This window comes from Cnephaeus nilssonii (assembly GCF_951640355.1).
Source record: "Cnephaeus nilssonii genome assembly, chromosome: 21".
Lineage (NCBI taxonomy): Eukaryota > Metazoa > Chordata > Mammalia > Chiroptera > Vespertilionidae > Cnephaeus > Cnephaeus nilssonii.
In genome coordinates, this window is record NC_137092.1 from 31142709 (window position 1) to 31166661 (window position 23953).

A 23953-nucleotide genomic window follows, 5' to 3' on the forward strand; every position below is an offset into this window, starting at 1 on the left:
CCCTCCTCTTGAAAATGGTCATAGGCCAGCAGAAATAGCCAGAAAATTAAATTTATTTATTTTTTTAAAAAACCCTAGCATATATTTTTATATATGATATTCATTTAAGTAAAAGGCAGTATTAATCAGCATATATTCCACTCTTCTGTTTGGGTCTTAGGATGAAACAGGTCCATAGGAAAGAAATTCTCCCTTCTCCCCTACCCTGCTTCTAATGGAAAAAAAAGTTAGGAGAGAAAAACCAACTAAATTGGTAACAGGAGTGAGTATTCTGTAGAATGCTTAGACTCTTATCATTGAAAGGGGCTGTAGGGATTGGTATGTGAATCATCCATTCTCTCAGGATAGTATCAGGAATCCATCCCTAATACTCTTCTCTCAAGTTTTTTTTTAAAAAAAGAAAGAAAAAGAAAAGAATAGGTAGATACATCCTGGGCATCTCAGCTTCAGATCTATCCTGAGCAAAAGTATGCATGGACACCTCTCTTGGACCAAGGGCTGGGCAGTTAAGAACATTCTGGTCCTCTGTCCTAGTACCAATCAATGAACCTCCTTTTTCAGGTTAGTTATCAGAGCACATAATACAGCTGAACAATGCACATGGGCTAGAAAATACTGAAACATGCTTTAGCGTTCTGAAGTTGTTCCCCAGACATCATGCTGCAAAACACCATAGTTTTATACTCACAAAATTCCAACTAACAACAGGCTTTTAGAAAAAGAAATAAGTGGAGAAGAGAGAAAATGGTACTTTTAGACATAAGTATTTCAGAGGAAGGCAAACTTGGTAAGGTCAGGACTGGCTCTCACCGCGTCTTCATCATGACTTTGCTCTCCGTTTTTATGACTTTTCCAGATGTCACCTTCTGTCACCTTCACATTATACTCTTTCCCCTCATCTCCAGAACTTCACCCACTCGCTCCCCTTCAGATGCCAAGGGTCTGCCTTTCTTAATGCTGATATGAACTTACAGCAGCCTCAGTTTGGAATATAAAACTAAAAATAACAAGCATGAGTCAATGTGGAAGGCTCTTTTCCCTCCGGGTGCACATAAACCTCTCATTAAGAAGTTCAAGGAAGCTGAGAATGAATCAAAGAAAACGGAGCTCCATGATAGCCACCTTCTATTAAATTGTAAATGAAAGTGTCATTTTAATTATAGTAGTAAAAGTCGTGTTCTCTGTTACCATCAAGCAAGGCTCTATAAATTCACAATCAAAATGAAAATTCTTGGGCCAGAAAAAGAAGCTTAAAATGCACTCCACCAGAGCAGCTGCAAAAATATATCAGTCCCCTCAATTCAAGGAAATCTCTTATTAGCACTGTCTAGAAGTCACTGAACTATACCAAAGGGAAAGATATCTATCCTAAGAACCAGAAAAAGTGAAGATAGTATAGATGGGGAGAACTATATTACCACTTTATTTTTTTTAATAAATTAAATAAATTATATGCTGAGAAAAAGAGCTCATTCTATATAATAAAAGGCTAATATGCAAATAGACCGAATGGCAGAAAAACTGAACTGGTCGCTATGACGTGCACTGACCGCCAGGGGGCATGTGCAGAACAGGGCGGGCGTTGGCCACGGCAGGATGGTGGAGCAGGTGAGGGGGGGTGCCAGACCAAGGCAGGGAGACAGTCGCTGTCATCGGGGTGAGCCTCTGGTGTTTACTAAAAATTCTTTGCTCCCCCACACCGTAGTCCCTCCTGGCGCTTGCACCCACTGCTGGTGCCAGCCCCACTCGCACCCGCAGCCAGCACCAGAGCCATTGCTCGCACCCGCTGCCCGGTGCTGGTCACGATCACTCAGCGCCATCAGCGGGTGTGAGCGGCGGCTGCTGGCCCTGATCGCCCCTGAGGACTTCTCCATCTCCCCCTGCTCTTGAGGGGCGATCGAGGCAGCACCCTCCACTCGCACCTGCTGCTGGCACCGGCCCCAATTGCTCCATGCCGTCAGCGGGTGCAAGCGGGACCGGCACCATCAGTGCGTGGGAGTGGCAGCGGTGGGAGTGGGGCTGCTGGCAGACAGGGGACAGGGGCAGGAGCTTAGATTAGGGTTGATGGGCCAAGACCTGCCCCTGTGCCTACCTCAGCCTTGCGGCCCACAGTTCCTTTCAAGGTGCACAAATTCGTGCACTGGGCCCCTAGTTATATATAATATACTATTTAGTCAGAATAAAGAAATAAAGCAGAGGAATAAGACAGAATTACAAATTTTACATAATTTTTAGAATTTCACATTTGAGTGCTGTTCAAACCATAGAAGAAAGATTTTACTGGATTTGCATTGAAACTGAATATGAAGGTCTGCTTATATGCCAAGATCCAAAAAATAGTGGTCAGAATTTTTCATACTAGGAGCTACTTCCTTGTTCAGAGATCAGCAATGTGGTTCCTATATACATATTCCATCATTTAAATAAATTACTGAAACATGTTTGAAAGATTCAAGTTACCAAATCACTATTAATTTTCATACATTCAAAATCCTGAATGCCAAACCACTAAAAGAATGAGCAATAGAAAGAATCAGAGCATACCTTCCAGCTTTATATATAAAAAATGCATCTGATTGATCCCTAAGATTCTACAAATATCAAGAGTGTCCCTGCCCTGGCCGGATGGCTTAGTGGTTGGAGGGTTGTTCGTACCCCAAAAGGTTGCGGGTTTGATTCCCGGTCAGGGCAGTTATATGGGTTGTGGGTTTGATCCCCAGTTGCAGCGTGAAGGGGAGGCAACCAATCGATGTTTCTCTCTCACATTGATGTCTCTCTCTCTCTCTCTCTCTCACACACACACACATACACACACACACACACACACACACACACACACACACACATACACACACACCCCCCCACTGGGTTCTTTTCTTCATAGCACTTATGGTTATCTAGAATTATTATATTTGTTTACTGTCTGTTTCTCAACATCCCCAAGAATATAAGCTATATAAAAAGTTGTGCCAGGCCAGTGTGGCTCAGCGGTTGAGTGCAGACCCAGGAACCAAGAGGTCACCAATTTGATTCCTGGTCAGAGCACACGCTTGATCTCCAATAGGGGGCATGCAGGAGGCAGCAGATCGATGATGTTTCTGTCTCATCGATGTTTCTCTCTATCCCTCTCCCTTCCTCTCTCTAAAAAAATCAATAAAGGAAATAAAAAGAAGGTAAGTTGTCGTATCACTACAATGTCTCCAATACCTAGAACAGTGACTAGCACTTAACCATTTGCTGAATAAATTAAATATATAAGAATACAGACAATAGAAAGGTAAAACAAGAAATTCATTCTCTTATCTGCATAACCAGAAGGCATTCTACAGGCTTTGGTTTCCACTAACTATACAAGGAGATAGCTGAAAAACTCTAAAACTGGCTCCCTGCCACTCTTTCCTGGCACTGCCACCCCTAAACCCCTCCACCCCTTCCACCCAAGAGTAAAATATTACAGGATGGTAGAAGACCCAATAAAATGCCATAGAAGCCAACTTTGGAAAGGAAAGCAAGAAAGAAAGCAAACAAGCAAGCAAGAAAGCCAACGCCTGTCTGCACTTCTAGGGCCTGAGATTGAGAGGTTGTTGAGAAGGGGGTGGGGAAGTTACAGTATCACAGACCCAGTAGGACCACATTACTAATATGGCCTTTCCCTTCAGCCTTCAGACTTCAGACTCCCTTATTCACCCCTCGTTAAGAGAAGGTCGCGAATACCCAGGGAGCTTTGGTCTCCTTCATACTTTGAAAAAAGAGGCAATGCCAGGGAACTCCAGGAGAGATGCAATTGTCTTCAGTGTCCTCTATTTAGAATGCCCGTGGCATCTGACAACTTCCCATTCTGGACATTATCCTAGACTGTCCCACTTCTGCTTTTCACCCACCAACCCAACCCCTTCTCCATACTGTCCTGGTTACCACGCCTTCACATATATAATTTCCCACTTTCCACAATGAAAGTAAAATAATCTGATATACTGTGCTAATATATTTAGATGAAAAACTCCCCACCTTCTCAATCCACAGAATACATTTTGAATTGAATTTCTGAAGATTTGATAGATCCTAACTCTAGTGAATGTCAGGGGATGAGAAACCATGGAACACTGATGGGAAAGACATTTCAGAAGAAGTATTTGTCCTTCAAATCATTCCATGCATACATTTGTATGCTCTATAAACAGAAGTTAATGAGATAGTCAACCTTACTTATAAAAGAAATAAAAATTTGAATCATGCTGAACTACATTTTTTTTATTTACTAGATTAACAATAACAATAAGCCCTAGCTGGTTTGGCTCAGTGGATAGAGCGTCGGCCTGAGGACTGAAGGTCCTGGGTTCGATTCAGGTCAAGGGTACATGCTTGGGTTGCGGGCTCAATCCCCAGTAGGGGGCATGCAAGAGGCAGCCGATCAATGATTCTCTCACATCATTGATGTTTCTATCTCTCTCTCCCTTCCTCTCTGAAATAAAAATATATTTAAAACAAACAAACAAAAACAATAAAAAATCCAAAAGCCGCCCTACCCAGTTTGGCTCAGTGGATACAGCGTTGGACCGCGGACTGAAGGGTCCCAGGTTCAATTCCGGTCAAGGGCATGTACCTTGGTTGCAGGATCCTCCCCAGCCTGGGCCCTGGTTCAGGTTCATGCAGGAAGCAACCAATTGATGTATTTCTTTCACATCGATGTTTCTCTGTCTTTCCCTCTCTCTTCCACTCTCTCTAAAAATCAATGGAAAAATATCCTCGAGTGAGGATTAAAAAAAAAAAAAATCCAAAAGTTTTATGACACATTCTGCAGGCAGAGCTGTGAATTCATATATTTCTAGTGGGAATGCAAAATGGTACAATGCATAAGAACGAGAATTTTGCCATTTCGAATATAATGGATTGTTCTTTAACTCAGCAACCCCACTTTCAGAATCTACCTAAATAATCACAAGAACACATGCCCAAAGGTCTTCATTGTGGCATTATTTTAGTAGCAAAACGTTTAAAACAAAGCAATTTCCATTGGTAAGAAATTAGTTGAATAGCAGAAGCGAGATGACAAAGAGAACATCCTCATTGGAAAGTGTCGCAATTAAGATGCACACGTTGAGCAGCCACTGTGGCTCTAAGGCCTACCACCTTCAGAAGTCTACCTGGGCCAATGGGGCTACCCTGCCAAGTGAAGGAAAAGGTATAACTGGAGTGCCAAGGCTAAAAGACGAAAGGCCACTGGGACTGATGGAATGAGGCACCTGAAAATGGAGGCACTTGGAATGGATTCCAAGGAGAACACCGGAACCCCAGAGGACAGCTGTGGCAGCACCCAGTTCATCTGAAGGATTTCGATGACTAGTCATGCAACAAATGTTCTGGGTTTGTTTTTTGTTTTTTTGTTTTTTTAAAAATATATTTTATTGATTTCTTTACAGAGAGGAAGAGAGAGGGATAGAGAGTTAGAAACATCAATCAGCTGCCTCTTGCACACCCCCTACTGGGGATGTGCCCGCAACCAAGGTACATGCCCTTGACCAGAATCGAACCTGGGACCCTTGAGTCCGCAGGCCGACACTCTATCCACTGAGCCAAACCGGTTTCGGCAAATGTTCTGGTTTTAAAACACAAAAAAAGAAAAGGGAAAGAAAGTAGTTGAATAAATTATGGTATGTATTTTCACATCACGGAGTGAAAATACATACCATAATTTTCTGTCACACAATGCAGTCAGAAAAAAGATGGAGAGAGATCGTTATCTACTGATTTGAATGTAACTCTATGGTTAGGGGGTGTTTTAAATAAAAAGCAAAATACAAAGTAATATATATAGCAGCTCATCTTTTGTAGGAAGGAGGAGAAATAATAATATATATCATTCTTACTTGTATATGTTATATATATTTCTTACATATATATATCTTATTTATATTTCTATAAACAAATATATTATGTATAAACAAAATCCAGAACATGGGACATTCTAAACTCTGCTAAGTTGGTGGCTAGACAACCTTTTCCAAGTGCCTCCAAATGAACAAAAGGTCACAATGCCCAGTGACACAGAGGGCTCTCAGAAGAGATGAGATAAGTGACTCATGGATTCCCCTCAGCCATCTGAGCAGAAGCCAAAAGCAGAGATGGACTTATTTAGGAGAGACCTGTGAAGGAACATCTTGTCTAACGGACTGAATCGCCAGGACATACTGAGAAGACTCACCAGACTCTTTTTTGAGAATATTGTAGCAGCAGAAACACCACCAGCTTGAAATGAAGAGTGAGAGAAGACAAGATGAAAGAAGACCGACAGACTACCAAACTTTTACAGGCAAAAATAGGCTGGAAAACAACTTAGTGCAAACATACACTTCCTTTTGTGACAAAGGAAGGATGGCTCCAAAGGCAGAGCCTTAAGCCCAGAGAGCAGAGCCTCAGACCTCAGGAATAAGCACCAGGAAGTATTAGTTCCAAGCCTTGAAACCTGAAAGGTTCTTCCCAGTTGAATTTCAAAAGTGCTTGGGACCAGTGACTCCTTCCTTGACTCCTTCCTTGACTCCTTCCTTGACTCCTTCCTTCCTTCCTTCCTTCCTTCCTTCCTTCCTTCCTTCCTTCCTTCCTTCCTTCCTTCCTTCCTTCCTTCCTTTTATCACTTTGGGGATGGAAATGTCTATAACTATTAACCTATGCCTGTTCCATCATTGTATTCTGAGAACAGGTAAATTGTTTCCTAGTCTCTCGTCTTCAGAAGGAGAAATTTTGAACCAGGATGGATCGTATGAATTTCGCCCATACCTGATGGAAATGATTTAGACGATGAGACTTCTACGTGACATGACAGATGACATTTTGGACTTTGAGTTGATGTTATAATGTAAGGCTTTGTAGATCAGGGTAAAGCACTTTAATCTTATCCCATGTATAGTGGGAATCCACAAGACAATTCCAACTGGCAAAGTGACACCACCTAATTTACATTTAAAAAGATCTTTGGTTTGTAATGGAAGGAAGTTAAGAACGGAAGCAGGGAAACCAGTGAGAAAACGATTCCAGCAGTGTAGGCGCGAGAAGGTAAGGACCCAGCCTACAATAACAGCAGGATGGAAAAGAGGATAGATTAAAAATATATTTTGAAGGTAGAACTGACAAAATTTGCCAATAAATTAAATGTGGAAGAGAATCAGAGAAATATAGAATAATTCTTAAGTTAGACCTTGAGGAACCCAGTAGACTGTTCTGTTTATTAGCTGAGATGGAGGAGACTAAAGAAGGGAGATGCTCACGTGAAGAAATCAAGACTTGCATTTTAGACAGGTCAGGTTGTTCTTCTAACAGACATCCAGACAATAATATTAAGAAAGTAGGTGAATTAAGAGCAGGGAGCTCAAGCACAGCTCAGACCTGGATTTATAAACTTGTGTGGCATTTAAAACAGAACCAGATAAAATCAAACGAGAAAAAAAGACAGAAAAATGACGCGAACCCCGTACCAAACTCTGGTACATTCCAGTATGTGGAGGTCTGACTGAGAGAAGCCAGCAAAGAGAAGGAAGGAACAGCCAGACAGATAGAAAGAAATGGAGTATCATGTCAGAGATGCCATTTTACCAGAATCACTGAGACCAACTACAATTATTCTATTTTATGTAACCTTCATATACTCTACTCTATAAAAGTCCATCTTAAAATGCAACAGCTTTAGCATTCATTTTGAAAAGACTCAAATCCTATGCAACCTCCACTAGGATAAGACACTGTACTGAATGCTGAGGGGATATCGAGCAGTTTTCCATGGCATGACTACAGCGGGATAAATTTTTCAAAATTTTAATCACCGATTTAACATTCTATAGAAAAATGGGAGAGAGACGTCGGGGCAAGGCGTGGCCTGAGAACTACCTGGAGAGGAATGGAGATAGCAATAAAGAATAGCAAGAGGAGCCATAATGAAAAGGTGTGCTCATCACCTAGCCCTATCCAGGCTGTTTTCTCCACCGCAGCTTTCTGTTCCCACTGTAGCTACAAAGGGCCTTCACCCATTTCATTGTCCTCCCTCCTCGCTCTCTATTCTTGTCTTGATTCTCTCTTCACCTCACCACCGTTTTGATAGCGTTTGATTCCAAGTGACCTGTGCAGTGCCTTTTGCTTCCCAAATAAATTCTGTGTTTTAGAAGTTTTAGTAAGACAGGTAATAAACTATAAAATTACTTAAAACTTTTTTATTAATTCTGGATTAACGTATTCTAAAAGACTAAAAATGTTTGCGTGGAGGAAGAAAACAATGTATGAATGTGTTCCCTCTGTCCCCCATTTTAGATAAGAAGCACTATTAACAGTGTGGAAATCATAATCCTAAATTTGACATTGCAGGGAACTTATTTCAATTTTCTCCTTTGTGGTAGCAGAGAAGCATGTAGATAAGCTACACTTTATTATACAGAAAAGAGAATGTTTTTAAATGAACAGCAATTGCAAGCAGTGACACACAGATAAGCTAGTATGACCATGTCAAATTCACCTAGAAAGGACTTTTTCCCAACACTGAAGCAGCTGAGGCTTTTCAGACCTGTTGAAGACTTACTGAAAATACGCGGACATCTCCCTGACATGCCAACCTAACTCATGTATCACATGTACCCACCGCCACCGCCACAAACCTTTTTAGGGGAAATATTAGGGAGGGGAGTGCATCTAGTTGGCCAGACTCAGGAGGGCCAACTCAGTGTTCAAGAAAGATGCAAGAAAAAGGAAGTCTCCCAAGTTTAAAAAGAGGAAAGAATAGTAAATTTATGATGATTCACCCTGTGACCTCCCCGGGGATATCTTTTCCTTTTTTTCATACCATTTCACAGATCTGTTATCACTTGTAAGTGTGGAGACTCCCACGTTCCTCCTGATCCATCCAAACACAGAGAATACCTGGTTCCTTGCCTCCCGCCTAGTAACTGAATGACCTTGCCTGGGGCCACCTTGTTGAACCCCCCAGTTGCCAGGTGGTCCCTTCTAAGGAAGCACGGACAGATGTTGGTTTCAAGAGATGTTGTGGTCTTTGGACATGTTCCCGATTTGAATGTCAACAACTCCTCACACCTCTCTGATGGGGTACAGTAACAGAACAGAAGTCAATGGGAGATCAGCCTGCACTCAGACTCCAGACTCTGAAAGGGAGCAAACGTCACACCCTCCATTCTCTGCCTCTTCACCACGTCCAACAACTAACATGCTAGGAACCAGGCTTTCACAAACCCTCAAAACTAACTATAAAGCAACAACTCCCAATAGCCACATAATAAGCAATTGCACTTTATGGGTGCCCACGTCTGTAATACAAATAACGAACATTAATATTTATTCAATTTTATAATTTGTAAGTCTAACTTACCCGCCATATGTCATACACTGTGAAATGTTCATTTTGCATTTAAATATCCATGCAGAGCATTACTCACCTTTTCTAATACAGATAAGTTCATGTACTCCACAGGTTCTTTCTCCACCTTAAAAAAAAAGAAATTGTTAGGCGTTAACAAAACAACCTGACTTTGACTATCACAAAGAACCGTTTCAAATTAGCTTCTAGACATTAACTCAGGAAAAGAGTTTGCTAATTCTTCTCTTTAAACTTCACTATATGAATATGATAACCTAATACCGAGAATTTTCCTGAAGCCATAAATTAAGATTTTATAAAGTCTTATAATTCATGGGGAAAATAAGACTTTTTGGGGGGGGGGGCGGGGGGGGGCTTAGCAGTCTGAATCTGTGCCAGTAACCTGCCTTCTAACGCACATTCTTGCTTGCCGATAATAAACTCCATTTGTGAAAGAATGTAGGAGGCTAGCAGCCTGACTCTGTACCTAGTTCATCAATATCCCTAATGCACATTCTTGTTAGCCTATAATCAAGTCATTACCCATTCCTTAATTATCTGGTCTTGCAAGACCTATTTACCTAAATACTCCCATTTCACAGAGGCCATAAACCATGAACCATACACACACCCCGGAGGGGTTTATCAGCGCTGGCACCAGGCCAGGCCTTTAGGTGTGGTCTCACTGCCTCCATCCCAACACACGGGGCTTTTTGCAGATCCTGTGAAAGGTCCGGAAGTCTGATCATCATATTTGGGGGACAAAGAAACCAAAGGGTATAAAGGGAAAGCTTCCTCCATATTGGGGGACTCAGGATTTGAGAACTAACCCCTTGAGTCACTGAACTAGTACACGTGAAACTTCTGAAAAGAAATGGGTTTATCCTGAATCTCCGAGTACTCCTGTGTATTTTTCGGTCACCTGGTAAATCCTGTAACAGAATGAAGAGTTTCGCTCAAGTATTTCTTTTAAATGGCAAGCTTCCCAAGAGCAGAAACATATCACCATTTCCCCAGCACCTCTTCACGTCATCTAGATTACAGTGGTTCTCAACCTTCCTAATGCCGCGACCCTTTAATACAGTTCCTCACGTTGTGGTGACCCCCAACCATAAAATTATTTTCGTTGCTACTTCATAACTGTAATTTTGCTGCTGTTATGAATCGTAATGTAAATATCTGTGTTCTCCGATTGTCTTAGGCGACCCTGCTCGCGGTTCTCAACCTGTGGGTCGCGACAGGGTCACCTAAGACCATCGGAAAACACAGATATTTACATTACGATTCATAACAGTAGCAAAATTACAGTTATGAAGTAGCAACGAAAATAATTTTATGGTCGGGGGTCACCACAACATGAGGAACTGTATTAAAGGGTCGCGGCATTAGGAAGGTTGAGAACCACTGATCTAGAAGGAAGCGCTGCAAGGCAAGACCCACTTTTGTGTCTGGGCCTTGATATATACAGGTAAGCTATTGCGGAAGGGTCAGCCCTGTAAAACACTATTTATACTTTATCACACAGACTCATTGTAAAATGAAATGTGATCCTTTCCCCATTCTCCAGCTACCCGCTCTTATAAATCTATAATGATAAGACAAAGTTTATAAAGAAATACGATGATGATAAAAACTAACAAATTTAACCCAAAACTTATTTTATCATAAGTATTATCTAAAATTACTTTATCCTAAGAGTAATATTATTAGTTACTATAGAAATAGTATTTATTTCATTCTGAAACATAGTGCCACTACTTTATTTGTTAAATATATTTTTACTGATTTCACAGAGAGGAAATGAGAGATAGAAACATCAGTGATGAATCATCAATCGACTGCCTCCTGCACGCCCCCTACTGGGGATCAAGCTTGAAACCCAAGGAGGTGACCTGACCAGGAATCAAACCACGACCTCTGGTTCATGTTGTGACCCTTAATCACTGAGCCATACCGGCCAGGCTAGTGCCACCACTTTAAATGAATGTAAGCTAGCCCTAGCTGGTTTGGCTCAGTGGATAGAGTGTCGACCTGCAGACTGAAGGGTCCCAAGTTCAATTCCGGTCAAGGGCATATGCCTGGGTTGCAGGCTTGATCCCCAGTATGGGGCGTGCAGGAGGCAGCCGATTCATGATTCTCTATCATCATTGATGTTTCTATCTCTCTTCCCCCCTCTCCCTCCCTCTCTGAAATCAATAAAAATATATAAAAATAAATGAATGTAAGCTGAACAAAATTTTGTAGTGTCCTATATAATCATGACCTTATAATTATGCTGTAAATTATGTTTAAACTTTGCATAGTATAAATAATTTAATCATCTTAGTTCATTATAAAGCTCATTATCAACAGTTAAGTTATAAGAAAAATAAATCTCTTATAGCAATAAGATGGGAAATAAAAACCATAATTGTCCACTAAAAAAAAAAAAGTAGGTCATCCAGAAACCAAGCTAAAAAACTAGAAAACAGTATTCCTATCACCAAAGTAGGTTAGATCTACATTCTAACTTGGTTGTAACAATGCCATTGCTTCTTTATGATCAATACCACAGACTAATCACTGGTTATCAGGAAGAAAAAGCACCTCATGTAGCTATGATACTAAAAGAATTATTATTCAGTAAACCTCAGTGTAAATACAGTGAGACCTTATGAACTGATTATTACCACTGAGCAACCAATGATCACTTGCTGAAGGGCTACAGTGACTATACTTATACAGCCCATATCTTTAAAATGGAGAAAGACACTAGTCAAATTACTGGAAGGAGAATATTTACCAAATTATAAGAAACAAGCCTCAAGAAATTAAAAAGAATCATGTAATAACAACATTGAATCATGTAATAACAACATAACTAAAATGTACACTGACGCCATCACTAATGTTTGCGTGCGCTTAGAAATATTCTTATGTAATCATTAAGGCCGTTCTCTAGAAGGTAACACTTATAGCTTAGTTTGAATTACGTACTTAATTCATGTAACAAGGCTACACTTTTTAAAACTTGTAATTACAACTAGACTTTCCCCAATATTTAATATAAATTGGTTAGGTTTTACTATACACATCTAACCTTAAATGTAACTACATAGGTTTTTTTTTTAAGACTTAGTATTAGCAGTAACAATAAAAACTGTTATATTCTACGACTTTTCTCCACATGCAGAATGACAATAAACACTAACTTGCACTTTTAAAAGTATTCCATTTACCTACACATGAAAGAATTGCATAAATAAAAAGCTAGGTCAATAATTAGTATATTTTAAATTTAGAATTGGTAATTGTCAAATCTGGCAATGTGTGCACAAAAATCACATAACTAGAGAAAGAAAAAGCTCTACTCCTCTTGCTATTTGTTCTGAAAATTCTAAACAAGTGAGAATCCACTGATGTACACGTGGGACTCAAGAGCAATCTCTATTATTACTGAAATGGAAAGGAATATTAACGACAAGCAAATGCCAAAAATTAAAGTAAAATTTTGGGGAAAACTTACTTTGAAAAGTACAAAAAAAAAAAAAGCCCTCAAAAAGTTAAATAAGCTTTATTATAGTATCAGACACTTTTCAACAGTCCTTTTTTCCTCAATCCTTCCTAAGACCAGGAAGGCTGTAAGGGAAAAAAATATGCATTCTATACGGTAAATGCATGTTTTAATATATACACGTTTGGAAGTGAAAAGGCAACAAATTTTATGCCTTTTTAAAAAATCTCTAAAAGTAGATCTGAAAAATGTCCAATTTGTAGGAAAAAGGCAAGTCGTACCTTAACTGTGATATGGTGGTAATCCAAAAAGGAGTTCTCTGATTTTAAGAATATAATTCATAACAGGAACAATTAATTTTTTTAATTTCAGCTTTATTGAGGCATAATCACCCTATAATATTGTAAGATATTTAAACTGTATATTGTGGTGATTGGATACACTTGTAATCAAATATATATATATATATATCTCCAATATATAGGGGAATGATTATTTTTATTGAAATATATTTGACACATAACATTGTGTAAGTTTAAGATGCACAACCTGTTGATTTATACATTTATTACTGCACTATGATTACCACATTAGCATTAGATAACACCTCTATCATGTCATATAATTACCTTTTTGTATGTGGTAGAAACAATTGAGATCTAGTCTCTTAGTATCTCTGAAGTTTACAATACAATCTTATTGTCTATAATCATTATACTGTGCATTAATCTCCAGGACTTATTTATCTACTGGTTGCAAGTCTATATCCTTAAAAAAACAGCTCAATTCCTGCATCTCTGAGTCCATGGTAACCACCATTCTACTGTTTTTATGAATTAGGCTTTTTAAATTTCACATATAAGTGATATCATACAGTATTTGTCTTTCTCTGTCTGATTTATCTCACTTAGCATAATGTCCTCAAGGTCAATTCATGTTATTGCAAATGGTAGAATTTCCTTCTTTCCCATGTCCGAATAATATTCCATTGTATACATATATATACCACATCTTTATCTACTGATAGGAGACACTTAGGTTGTTTCCATATCTTGGCTATTATGAATAAGATTGCAATAAACATGAGTGTATATATCTTCTTCAATATATTTTCATTACCTTTGGATACATTATACCCAGGAGTGAGATTGCTAGGTCATATGGTAGTTCTTTTAATTTTTTGAGGAACCTCCAAAATTCAAGACGTGGTTAAAACACTTTGAGAGAATGATTACTTAAAATAACCAATCGCTTTAGAAAGAAATGAATCTTCCGCTAAAATAAATAATCATCCCCCAAATGAACTCTTATACAATTTTTCACTGGAGACCATAATAGAATGACAGAATGTAAGACTCTTGAAATCAGAAAAAAAAGCTGTCCAGCTCATTATAGATAAACAAACCAAGGCACTAAAAGTTAAGTAAAGTTGCCCAGGGTCACTAGTTAATTGTCAGAAAAAATAATTACAATACTAGGTTTAACAGAGTCAGAAAATAAAAATTGATTTTTCAATTGTTTTCTAACCCTTTAAGGTAAATAAAGTAAATTTCTCAAAACTATTCTTGGAGATAATAGTAACAATGCTCTTGAAATAATCATCTCAGCAACATGGAAATGAGAAATAGGCAGAAAATGACAAGTTTAGTCACAGTTACCATCTTTTTCCCTCAGGCAAACCCATGTAGGACCCTAATGTAAACTGGCATAATCCTTTACAATTGGCATAAGTAATAGGTGTAAGAGGAAATAGATGTGTGTGGATGCACACACATGTGCTGTGAATGCGTGCATGTGTGTGTTTGTGTCTGAACATGCACATACTTGAGACTATGCCTGGGAACTGGGGATTGATAAGGGGTTGGGGGGCTTATAAAGTATGTGCTTTTCCACATGTCTACACAAAGAAAATAGGTGGTGATGTTGCATTCCTATCAAAATACACCTGGAGATACAAAAATGGAATTAAACCCAAAGACTGAGCTCCTTCAAACTGGATCTAGGAGTCCTTTTTAAAACTGACTTTATTTTTTTACTACCATGTTTATTTTGACCATTAGCCTAAATCACTACAATTTACAGATTTTATTAATTTCTTCTCAAACACTGCAAGGCTACTTTATAAATTTCATCTCATCTAAAGTTTTACCTCCAAAACACATGCATTAATGTAGTCGCAGCCTTTAAATTAATGGCTAGCTTTTACTTGTAAGCTGTTATAGCTAACTAGAGGCCCAGTGCACAACATTTGCGCAATCCAGGAGCCCTCGGGGGATGTCCAATGGGGGATGCCCATGGGGAGTGGGCCTAAGCTGGCAGTAGGACATCCTTAGCGCTGCAGTGGAGGCAGGAGAGGCTCCCGCCATCACCTCTGCACTCACCAGCTGTCAGCCCAGCTTCTGGCTGAGTGGCGCTCCCCCTGTGGGAGCGCACTGACCACCAGGGGGCAGCTCCTTCGTTGAGCGCCTGCCCCCTGGTGGTCAGTGCACGTCATAGTGACCGGTCGTTCCATCGTTCAGTCAATTTGCATATTACCCTTTTATTATATAGGATTCTTAAGCAGAATTACTGTATGTAACAAGCATGAAACTTTAACTATGTCCTGTTAATACTGCCAAGTCCCCTAACCAACTTAACCCATTTAGACCAGATAATAATCACTAGACACTTTCTAGTTTTGTCCCTAATTAAGTCCTTCAAAGAATAACACCAACTTTAGTCCCTAACTGAAAACAAGGTGTTCGATTTTGAAGTCAGCATCACCTAGTATTATATATGTCTTTGTAAACCACATACTTGTTAATCTTGGGAGTAAGAAAAAGAGTAAAAGTAACTAAAGTCATTTGTAAAGTAGTAATAATAACCACCCCAGGAAAGAAAATAGTTTTTATCCTATATACCAATTCTATAAAAGTAGCTGCTAGAGTGGGGACAGAGGGCAATGCTGAGAATGATTCTGAAGCCAAGTCCACAACTGGTGGGGGCAGGGAGGGGGCAGGAGGAAATGCTTTAACAAAACAGATGTCTGCTACAGTCGAGAGAGGGAAAAGTAGTGTCATGCATCCAGCCTCAACGGAGATGATGGATGGATGGATGGATGGATGGATGGATGGATGATGCCTGGCCCATGGTGAGCACCAAAATATGTTAATGCCCTTAGGAAGAATACAAAATTCAGAGAAAACTTTTATTTACCCTGGAAACAGAGGAGACTATGTTTTCTTCTTTCCACAGTATCAATTATTTCATTTCTAACAACCACCTGTGTAAATATTCCAAAATAAATGCTACTCTTCTCATGCTTAACCTGTCCTGTTTTTAGATTTTTTTCTCTAAAAAACAAACAAAAAAACAACCTTTCAGGCTTCCAACTCTCTGAGAATTATCCTCCCTAACTGCAATTCCTATACTTCTTTATTACTAAGCAATTACTGTAGTTAAAATAGTCTGAATTAGTCTTTGCTATATTTACTTTTACGAGCTCCTTTAATCTATATTCCTATCCAAAAACAGTCTAAATTTTGAGACTACATACCACTAAGTCAGTATCACATAGAATAACCAACTATCCCTTTTCAAAACAATATCTTAGAGCACTTTATGATTTGCAAAGCATGCTAAATATTTTGATCCATAAGTATCTCTTTTAATTCATATGTGCTTCTATGAATTTATTTGATAATTTTTTCTAAGAGGTATAAGTTTTATCGTATATAAGTAAATTTACTGTTCACAAATGTAATCAACCTTTCCCACTTTTGAGTCACTTTTTAATTCAATATTTTAATTATGTTTGTGAGTGTTAGAAGCTCATTAAGATACCATAAAGCCCTGAATAACATAGGCTCACAGAAAGGCATTCTACTTAATCTTCTAGTTCACTGAGAATGCCTTTTGGTTTTACCTACTGCACCAGATCATTTTGTAAAGCTACTAGCATGCATTTTGCATAGTAATAAGTTCAGAATCCAGAAGATAATTTAATATTTCATTAAAATCCTCATCCTCTACCTCTTGATGACTCACATTACTGTAAATGAGAATTCTAATACAGCCCACGAGAATTCTAATACAGCCCTCAAAGTGTGAAAATAAGAAACTCTTTTGAATGTACATACAGATTCTAGTTTATTTTTAAATAAATTCCATATAACAGCTTGCTGTGCTGTCACTATGTTCTCTTTCTAAAAAATGGCAAATCAATGGTTCCAATTTCTTAGGTTTCAATTAAGATTTAACTACATATACAAAATATGCATACCAAGATTTTACTGCATATATAACATATGCATGTAATCATTTTACTCAAAAGCTTGTAGTGTTTTATTTATAGTAGTTTGTCCAATCCTCTATAGACATTTTCATGTTAGGTAGTAACTGGCGAGGATTTGTGGCAGAAAGAATAAAGTCAGCAAAATGGAAATCAAATCCATGAAGACAATCTACTACACTACTAACATAGGCTATGTGCAAACACTGTATTCGATTTAAAGAAAGCAATAATGCAGATAATATTACTCAACAGATTACATAAATCAATCTCTCTGCTTTCCACACTGGCATACGCTGTTGCATTCTAATACCACCTAAAACAACAAAAAATGAAATACAACTGTTTCTATAGTGTTCCCTATTTTTTTCTAATTTTGTTTAGTGAATCAGAAATGAAATCTTAAATTGTCAATTACTAAAAAGTACTTACAGAGGTCTCTGAATAAATCTACCTAATATCCAACATGTCTTAAATCTCTGTAAAACATCAGAAATTTTATTGCTACCTAAAGTCCAAGTACTTGTTGTAGGAACATCATTGATTAAACTATAAATCCCCCCAAAATAAAACTGTTCAAAAAATTGCCTCACTCTGCCCGAATGTGGATAGGTGTTAAATTAGAATTATACTGTTCCCTATTACATTGTAATGATATCTCTCTAATAATAACATGAAAAGCAAAGAAGAAATGTGATATTTTATCTCAAGACTAATAATATAATATGTATGCTTTTTTTTTTTAATTCAGTATTTCAAATGGCTTTTGGAAGTCCAAATTCTTCCTTGGAAATTAACTTGGGTGTAACAACAAATCTTCAAGAGCATCTCAGAACTGTACTGATGATTTTAAAAATATGTGTGAAAGTGTGTGGTTAACTATAAGGTGCATTATGAATACAAATATATACATACATACACAAATTTATCTTTCTTTTACAATTTAAAAAAATGCTACCCAGAAAGGTTAAGTAGCCAAGGTTAAAATATAGCAAGTTAACAATAAAAATTATTATTTTTACTTCACCAAAACATTTTCAAAAGGAGTCTTCTGATATTCTTATGTAAGAGACAGAAGAATATGGAATGGATGAAAAAAGGACATTGGCCAGATCATTAAAGACCAGTTTTTAAGACTGGCGCTAATAAGACAAGTTAGTAAACTAATACAAGTCTCTTAATGAGAGAAAGGAAATAAAAGGAAAAATAAGCAATAAGTCAAAAATTAATTTGAGATGTAGAATTGGTAGAACTTAGTGATTAACAAATGTAGGGGGGGGGGTGAATTATATCATAATTATAATCTATCTGGATAGATTGCCAGATTTGTAACTCGGATGTCTGGTTACTTAAAATGCCACTCAGATAAATTTGCATGGACTGGGGAGTATGGAAGCTGGATTTGGTGGCTGGGATGACAACTTTAGTTCAGGACATTCTGAATGTCCCAAGTTAAACACTGTGGACTGCTATGGGACATCCAAAATATCTAACTACTATCTGGAAATATAAACTAGAAAATTTCTGTGTATTTTTAATTAATTATGAACTTTTAATTTATTGCTTCAGAAAGCATAGGAGGATGAGTAGGTAGAAGTTACTAGTACTGAATAGCAGATTTTTGTCCAAATATCTTGGCAATGGATGCAATCAATGTAAACCCTATATACTAAAAGGGTAATATGCAAATTGACCCTAACGGCAGAACGACCAGAACGACCGCTTGACCAGTCACTATGAGGCACACTGACCACCTCTCAGTCCCTTTCCCTGGCCGGCAGGCTCTGATCACCCAATGGCGAACGGGGAACTGGGGGTGGGTGGCGGGAGACACCGGTGATGCCAGGCCAAGGCCCCTGCCCCACCAGTCACCCCCCACACAGAGGGCAACCTTCGGCAGGGGCGGGGCTGGCGAGCGGGTGGGAACGGCCAACCTCTCAGTCCCTACCCCCAGACGTCAGGCTCTGATCACCTGATGGTGAACAGGGAACCGGGGTGGGTGGTGGCGTGGGGGGGCGGGGCCAGTAGCAGGCAGCAGGGGAAGATGGCCCTGATCGCAGGCCAGGCCTAGGGACCGTACCAGTGCATGAATTTCATGTGCCAGGCCTCTAGTAATGTATTAAATTCCATCATAGCAATTCAAAAACCATATGTTGAGTACATACTATATTCAGATAAGTGAAAAATCTAAGGACTATAAAAACAAATAGTTATACTCTAGAAATCTACAATCAGAACTGAGGATACAAATTTAAAAACACGTGTTTAGAAAATTATTCAATGTGTGCAATCCTAGCAGTGGGTATAAAATACAAAGACCATTAGATAGACTGAGAAGTAACTAATCAAAAGAGGAAGGGGAAACTTCAAAAAACAGAAGATAATCAACAATGTCAGATTGACAGAAGCCAACTCTAGAAGATTTAAAACACTGGATAACAATTACAGGTCTTGATAGGCTAGGCCAGCAATTTTCAACCGGTGTGTCTTGAGAATTTTTTTTAAATGCAATACCTGACTATTTAATCAGGGGCGCTGACCTCTTTTCCCTTAGATTGTCAAAAAAAAAAAGAAGAAGAAGAAAAAAGACGCCCAACAGCCAACACAACAATAGCCTTCTGGTGTAAATGCCCTGTCTTGAAAAATAAATATATAGATCATATAATAGAATTGCATCTTACTGATCACATCACATGATAAGGCTGCATCAGATTGGTTAATTCTTGGTACCAGAAATCCTTATATACAAGTATAGGCACCTGATTTTCTAAAAAGTCACTTTGGAGCAAAAAGGGTAGGTAATTAGTAGTAGTAGTAGTAGTAGTAGTAGTAGTAGTAGCAAACCAGTCAAATTATAACTATTTTTTGTCAGATTGGCAAAAAAATATATATTTTTTTGGAGTACCACAGAATTTTAGTAATTACTTTATGTGTGCCATGCGATAAAAAAAGGTTGAAAATCACTGGGTAAGACTAAACCAATGATTCACAATCTGGTATCACCAGACCTTCAGGGCAGTGGTCGGCAAACTGAGGCTTGTGAGCCACATGCGGCTCTTTGGTCCCTTGAGTGTGGCTCTTCCACAAAATACCACGGCCTGAGCGAGTCTATTTTGAAGAAGTGGCGTTAGAAAAAGTTTAAGTTTAAAAAAAAATTGGCTCTCAAAAGAAATTTTAATCGTTGTACTGTTGATATTTGGCTCTGTTGACTAATGAGTTTGCTGACCACTGCTTTAGGGTAACAATAAGGATCTGTAAACTACTCTTAATATTTCAAAGTACCTTTTAAAACTTGTATCTTTACCGAGGGTAGGACTAAATTCTTCACCTTTGACTGAAATTATGTTAGCTCAGTGTGGTAACACCATCACCTTATATTTGTCTGAAGTACTGATGAGCAGTTACCTGATTGCTAAAAGAAAATGAATAACTACTTGGTATTGTAAAATGAGAATTTTACATACATGAGGAAATAAAAGTGACCCTTAATACTTAAAAGTCTAAACTCATGACTAAAATGTTAGGCCAGAGCTAATTAAGAGTATGCTTAACAGATATAAATGATGTTTTTCAATTAAAAATACTAGTCAGCTAGGCAAGAAATTGAAGATACATGACTTGAAAGTAGTCCAGGTAAAAGAGATTCTTTCTGTGGTTTTGGTTGCTACTTCATCCTAAGCCAACATGAAGTTTCAAAAAGGCTATTCTAATATTAAGCTACATTAATAATATTAGCCACAAGTCAGGGAGTGGTATAAGTTCTAACGTACGCTATTCAACAGTGCATCTGGAATAGAATATCATGTTCCGAACTTTAAAACATACAACTGTAGACCATCCAGAGGAAGAATTAGATATTTTGTCTAGAAAAGAGAATGCTTAAGAGATGTCTTCAAATGAGAGAAGGGATGTTTGAAGAACATAAGAACGGTGGGCTTGTAATTTATTACTCCAATAGTAGAACTAGAATGACTACATAGACAGACATTACTGAATGTCATATTTTTGGTCAAATACAAAGGCTTTATGGACTATAAGAATTATAATTCCACACTGACAGACTGTTCAATAATGTTCATCTGCATATGAATTCAATGAACTCAACATCATTGAATGTTTTTACACGAAAGGAGAATGACCCATCTCTTGGAGCTCACGCTATACTGTAATTGCATGGTTACGATTACCTGTCTCCCTCATTAGAATACGTGCTCCTTGAGGGCAGGAATGTGTCTTATTCATCTTTATAGTCCCAGTGTCTAGCACAGAACACCGAGTACAACTAGTGCTCAAGAAGTCTACTGACTTAAATGAATGAAGTAACTGGATGTTTTAAGAACCATTTCATTGGGAAGAATGTTGGATGAGACGCCCTCTTGGGACACTAAAATTCTAAGATGCCTCCAGTACGAAGTCCTCATCAGAGCTCATTTTACTTTGTAACACAGCATTAAAAATATGCTTTAGGCCCTGGCCAGTGTGCTAAGTGGTTAGAGCACTGGCCTAAGCTCGGAGGGTCTCAGGTTCCATTCCCGATCAAGGGCACGTACCTGGGTTGCAGGTTCGATCCCCAGTCTGGTTGGGGTGCATGCAGGAGGCAACCAATCTGATGTGTCTCTCACATCCATGTTTGTGTGTGTGTCTCTCTCTTTCTCTCTCCCCCTTCCCTCCTGTTACTCTCTCTAAAAATCAATGGGAAAAATAACTTAAGTTATAGATTAACAAAACAACAAAATCTGCTTTAGTATGTGAAAATTAGCATTTAAACTAAACTAACCTGACATCTTTATTTGAAATGTTAGTATTAACTATAGTTTCTTTGCCAAACTGGAAAAGACATAATTCCTGATCTTTATATAATAAAACCTCACACAAATGCTTAAGTATGAAATTACTTATAAGAGTATTTCACACACAGAAGAATTTCTAGAATATGAGACTTTAACAATCTTGTTCTTTAAACATAGAAGCACTAGTAGGCAGAGCAAAATGTCATCATCTTGATATGAAAAAGGAATCCTATCTAATAAAAGAGTAATATGCAAATTGACCATCACTCCAACACAAGATGGCTGCCCCCATATGGTCAAAGATGGCTGCCCCCATGTGGACACAAGGTGGCCGCCACAGGATGGCCAGCAGGGGAGGGCAGTTGGGAGGGACCAGTCCTGCAAGGAAGGAGAGTTGGGGGCGATCAGGCCAGCAGGGGATGGCAGTTGGGAAGGATCAGACCTGCAAGGGAGGGCAGTTGTGGGCGATCAAGCCTGCAGGGGAGGACAGTTAGGGGTGACCAGGCCAGCAGAGGAGGGAAGTTGGGGGATACTGGGCCTGCAGCAAGGGGCAGTTGGGGGGGACCCAGGCCTGCAGGGGAGAGCAGTTGGGGTACAACAGGCCTGCAGGGGAGGGCAGTTAGGTGCAAACAGGCTGGCAGGGGAGCAGTTAGGCATCAATCAGGCTGGCAGGGGAGTGGTTAGGGGGTGATCAGGCTGGCAGGCAGAAGCAGTTAAGGGCAATCACGAAGGCAGGCAGGCGAGCAGTTGGGAACCAGCAGTTCTGGATTTTGAGGACAGTCGGACATCCCTTGAGGGGTCCCAGATTGGAGAGGGTGCAGGCTGGGATAAGGGACACCCCCCCCCATGCACAAATTTCGTGCACCGGGCCTCTAGTCAATTATAATTAACCACGGTAGAGGGTGGGGAGAGAAGGGAAGTACTGGGAAAAACGGCAAAATATTTAAGAAATTATAAATTATAGTCGAACTGGTGTGGCCTAGTGGTTGAGCATCAACCTATGAACCAGGAGGTCACGGTTCAATTACCAGTCAGGGCACATGCCCAGGTTGCAGGCTCATGGGACATCCTAGAGCAGGGATCCTCAAACTTTTTAAACAGGGGGCCAGTTCACTGTCCCTCAGACCATTGGAGGGCCGGACTATAGTTTAAAAAAAACTATGAACAAATTCCTATGCACACTGCACATATCTTATTTTGAAGTAAAAAAACAAAACGGTAAAAACACCCGCATGTGGCCCGAGGGCTGTAATTTGAGGACGCCTGTCCTAGAGGCAGCCAATCAATGAGTCTCTCTCATCATTGATGCTTCTATCTCCCTCTCCCTCTCTCTTCCTTTCTGAAATCAATAAAAAAATATACTTAAAAAAGAAATTACAAGTTATAGAATCAAATCTGGATACTATTTGGCTAATTCCCCCTCACCTTCTGCATACTAATAGTCCTTTTTAGCTTTATCACCTGGGAAGAAATCCTACCACAAAATGGTTGGGGAAACAAAGTACAAAACGTAAATCAGTGGATCTGGCTTCTTGATTTTTAACTCTAGTAAAAAGTACAGTGAGGGGGAAAGGTTGAAATGACTGACCTGGATAACAAGAATATCAAGGATTACAGGTAAATCTTATTCCCGGCGCTCTCCAACATTTTAACTAAAGTAGATATTTAAAACTGTCTGAATGACCAATCTCTTACCTAAATAAGATAAATGTAAACACACAGCAAATTTGGAATCCACAGGCTCTGACAAAAAAAAAAAAAAAAAAGCCCCCAACATGTGTACTACTAGCGATTAGTCACCTAGAGGGAAAGTTTTACTTAAAGGATCACATAAATTTAGGCTAATAACGATAGAGCTATGGGCGCATCTGTACTGATGAACACACACGGGGAAATTTTACCAACTACTTTCATTGAGCTGGAAGAGGCTACAGCCTTTCACCAAGTATCCTAGCCACGTGATGGTAATTTTCACAAGACGCTCCTTAAACACAAAGCAAAATGTAGGCACTTCATTCCAGGTACATGTTTTTGAAACAAGAGAAAAATAC

At 39.0% G+C, this 23953-nt stretch overlaps 1 protein-coding gene across 2 annotated transcripts in view; it reads right to left on the reverse strand.

Annotated features, from left to right (window-relative positions):
• The window catches only part of SYT14 (synaptotagmin 14), a 143744-nt gene that overhangs the window by 116615 nt on the left and 3176 nt on the right, over positions 1 to 23953 (reverse strand). For both annotated transcript variants that reach the window (XM_079761946.1, XM_079761947.1), the window contains exon 2: positions 9429 to 9476. In XM_079761946.1, coding sequence (XP_079618072.1) covers positions 9429 to 9476 — 48 coding nt within the window. The remainder of the gene's footprint in view (positions 1 to 9428; positions 9477 to 23953) is intronic.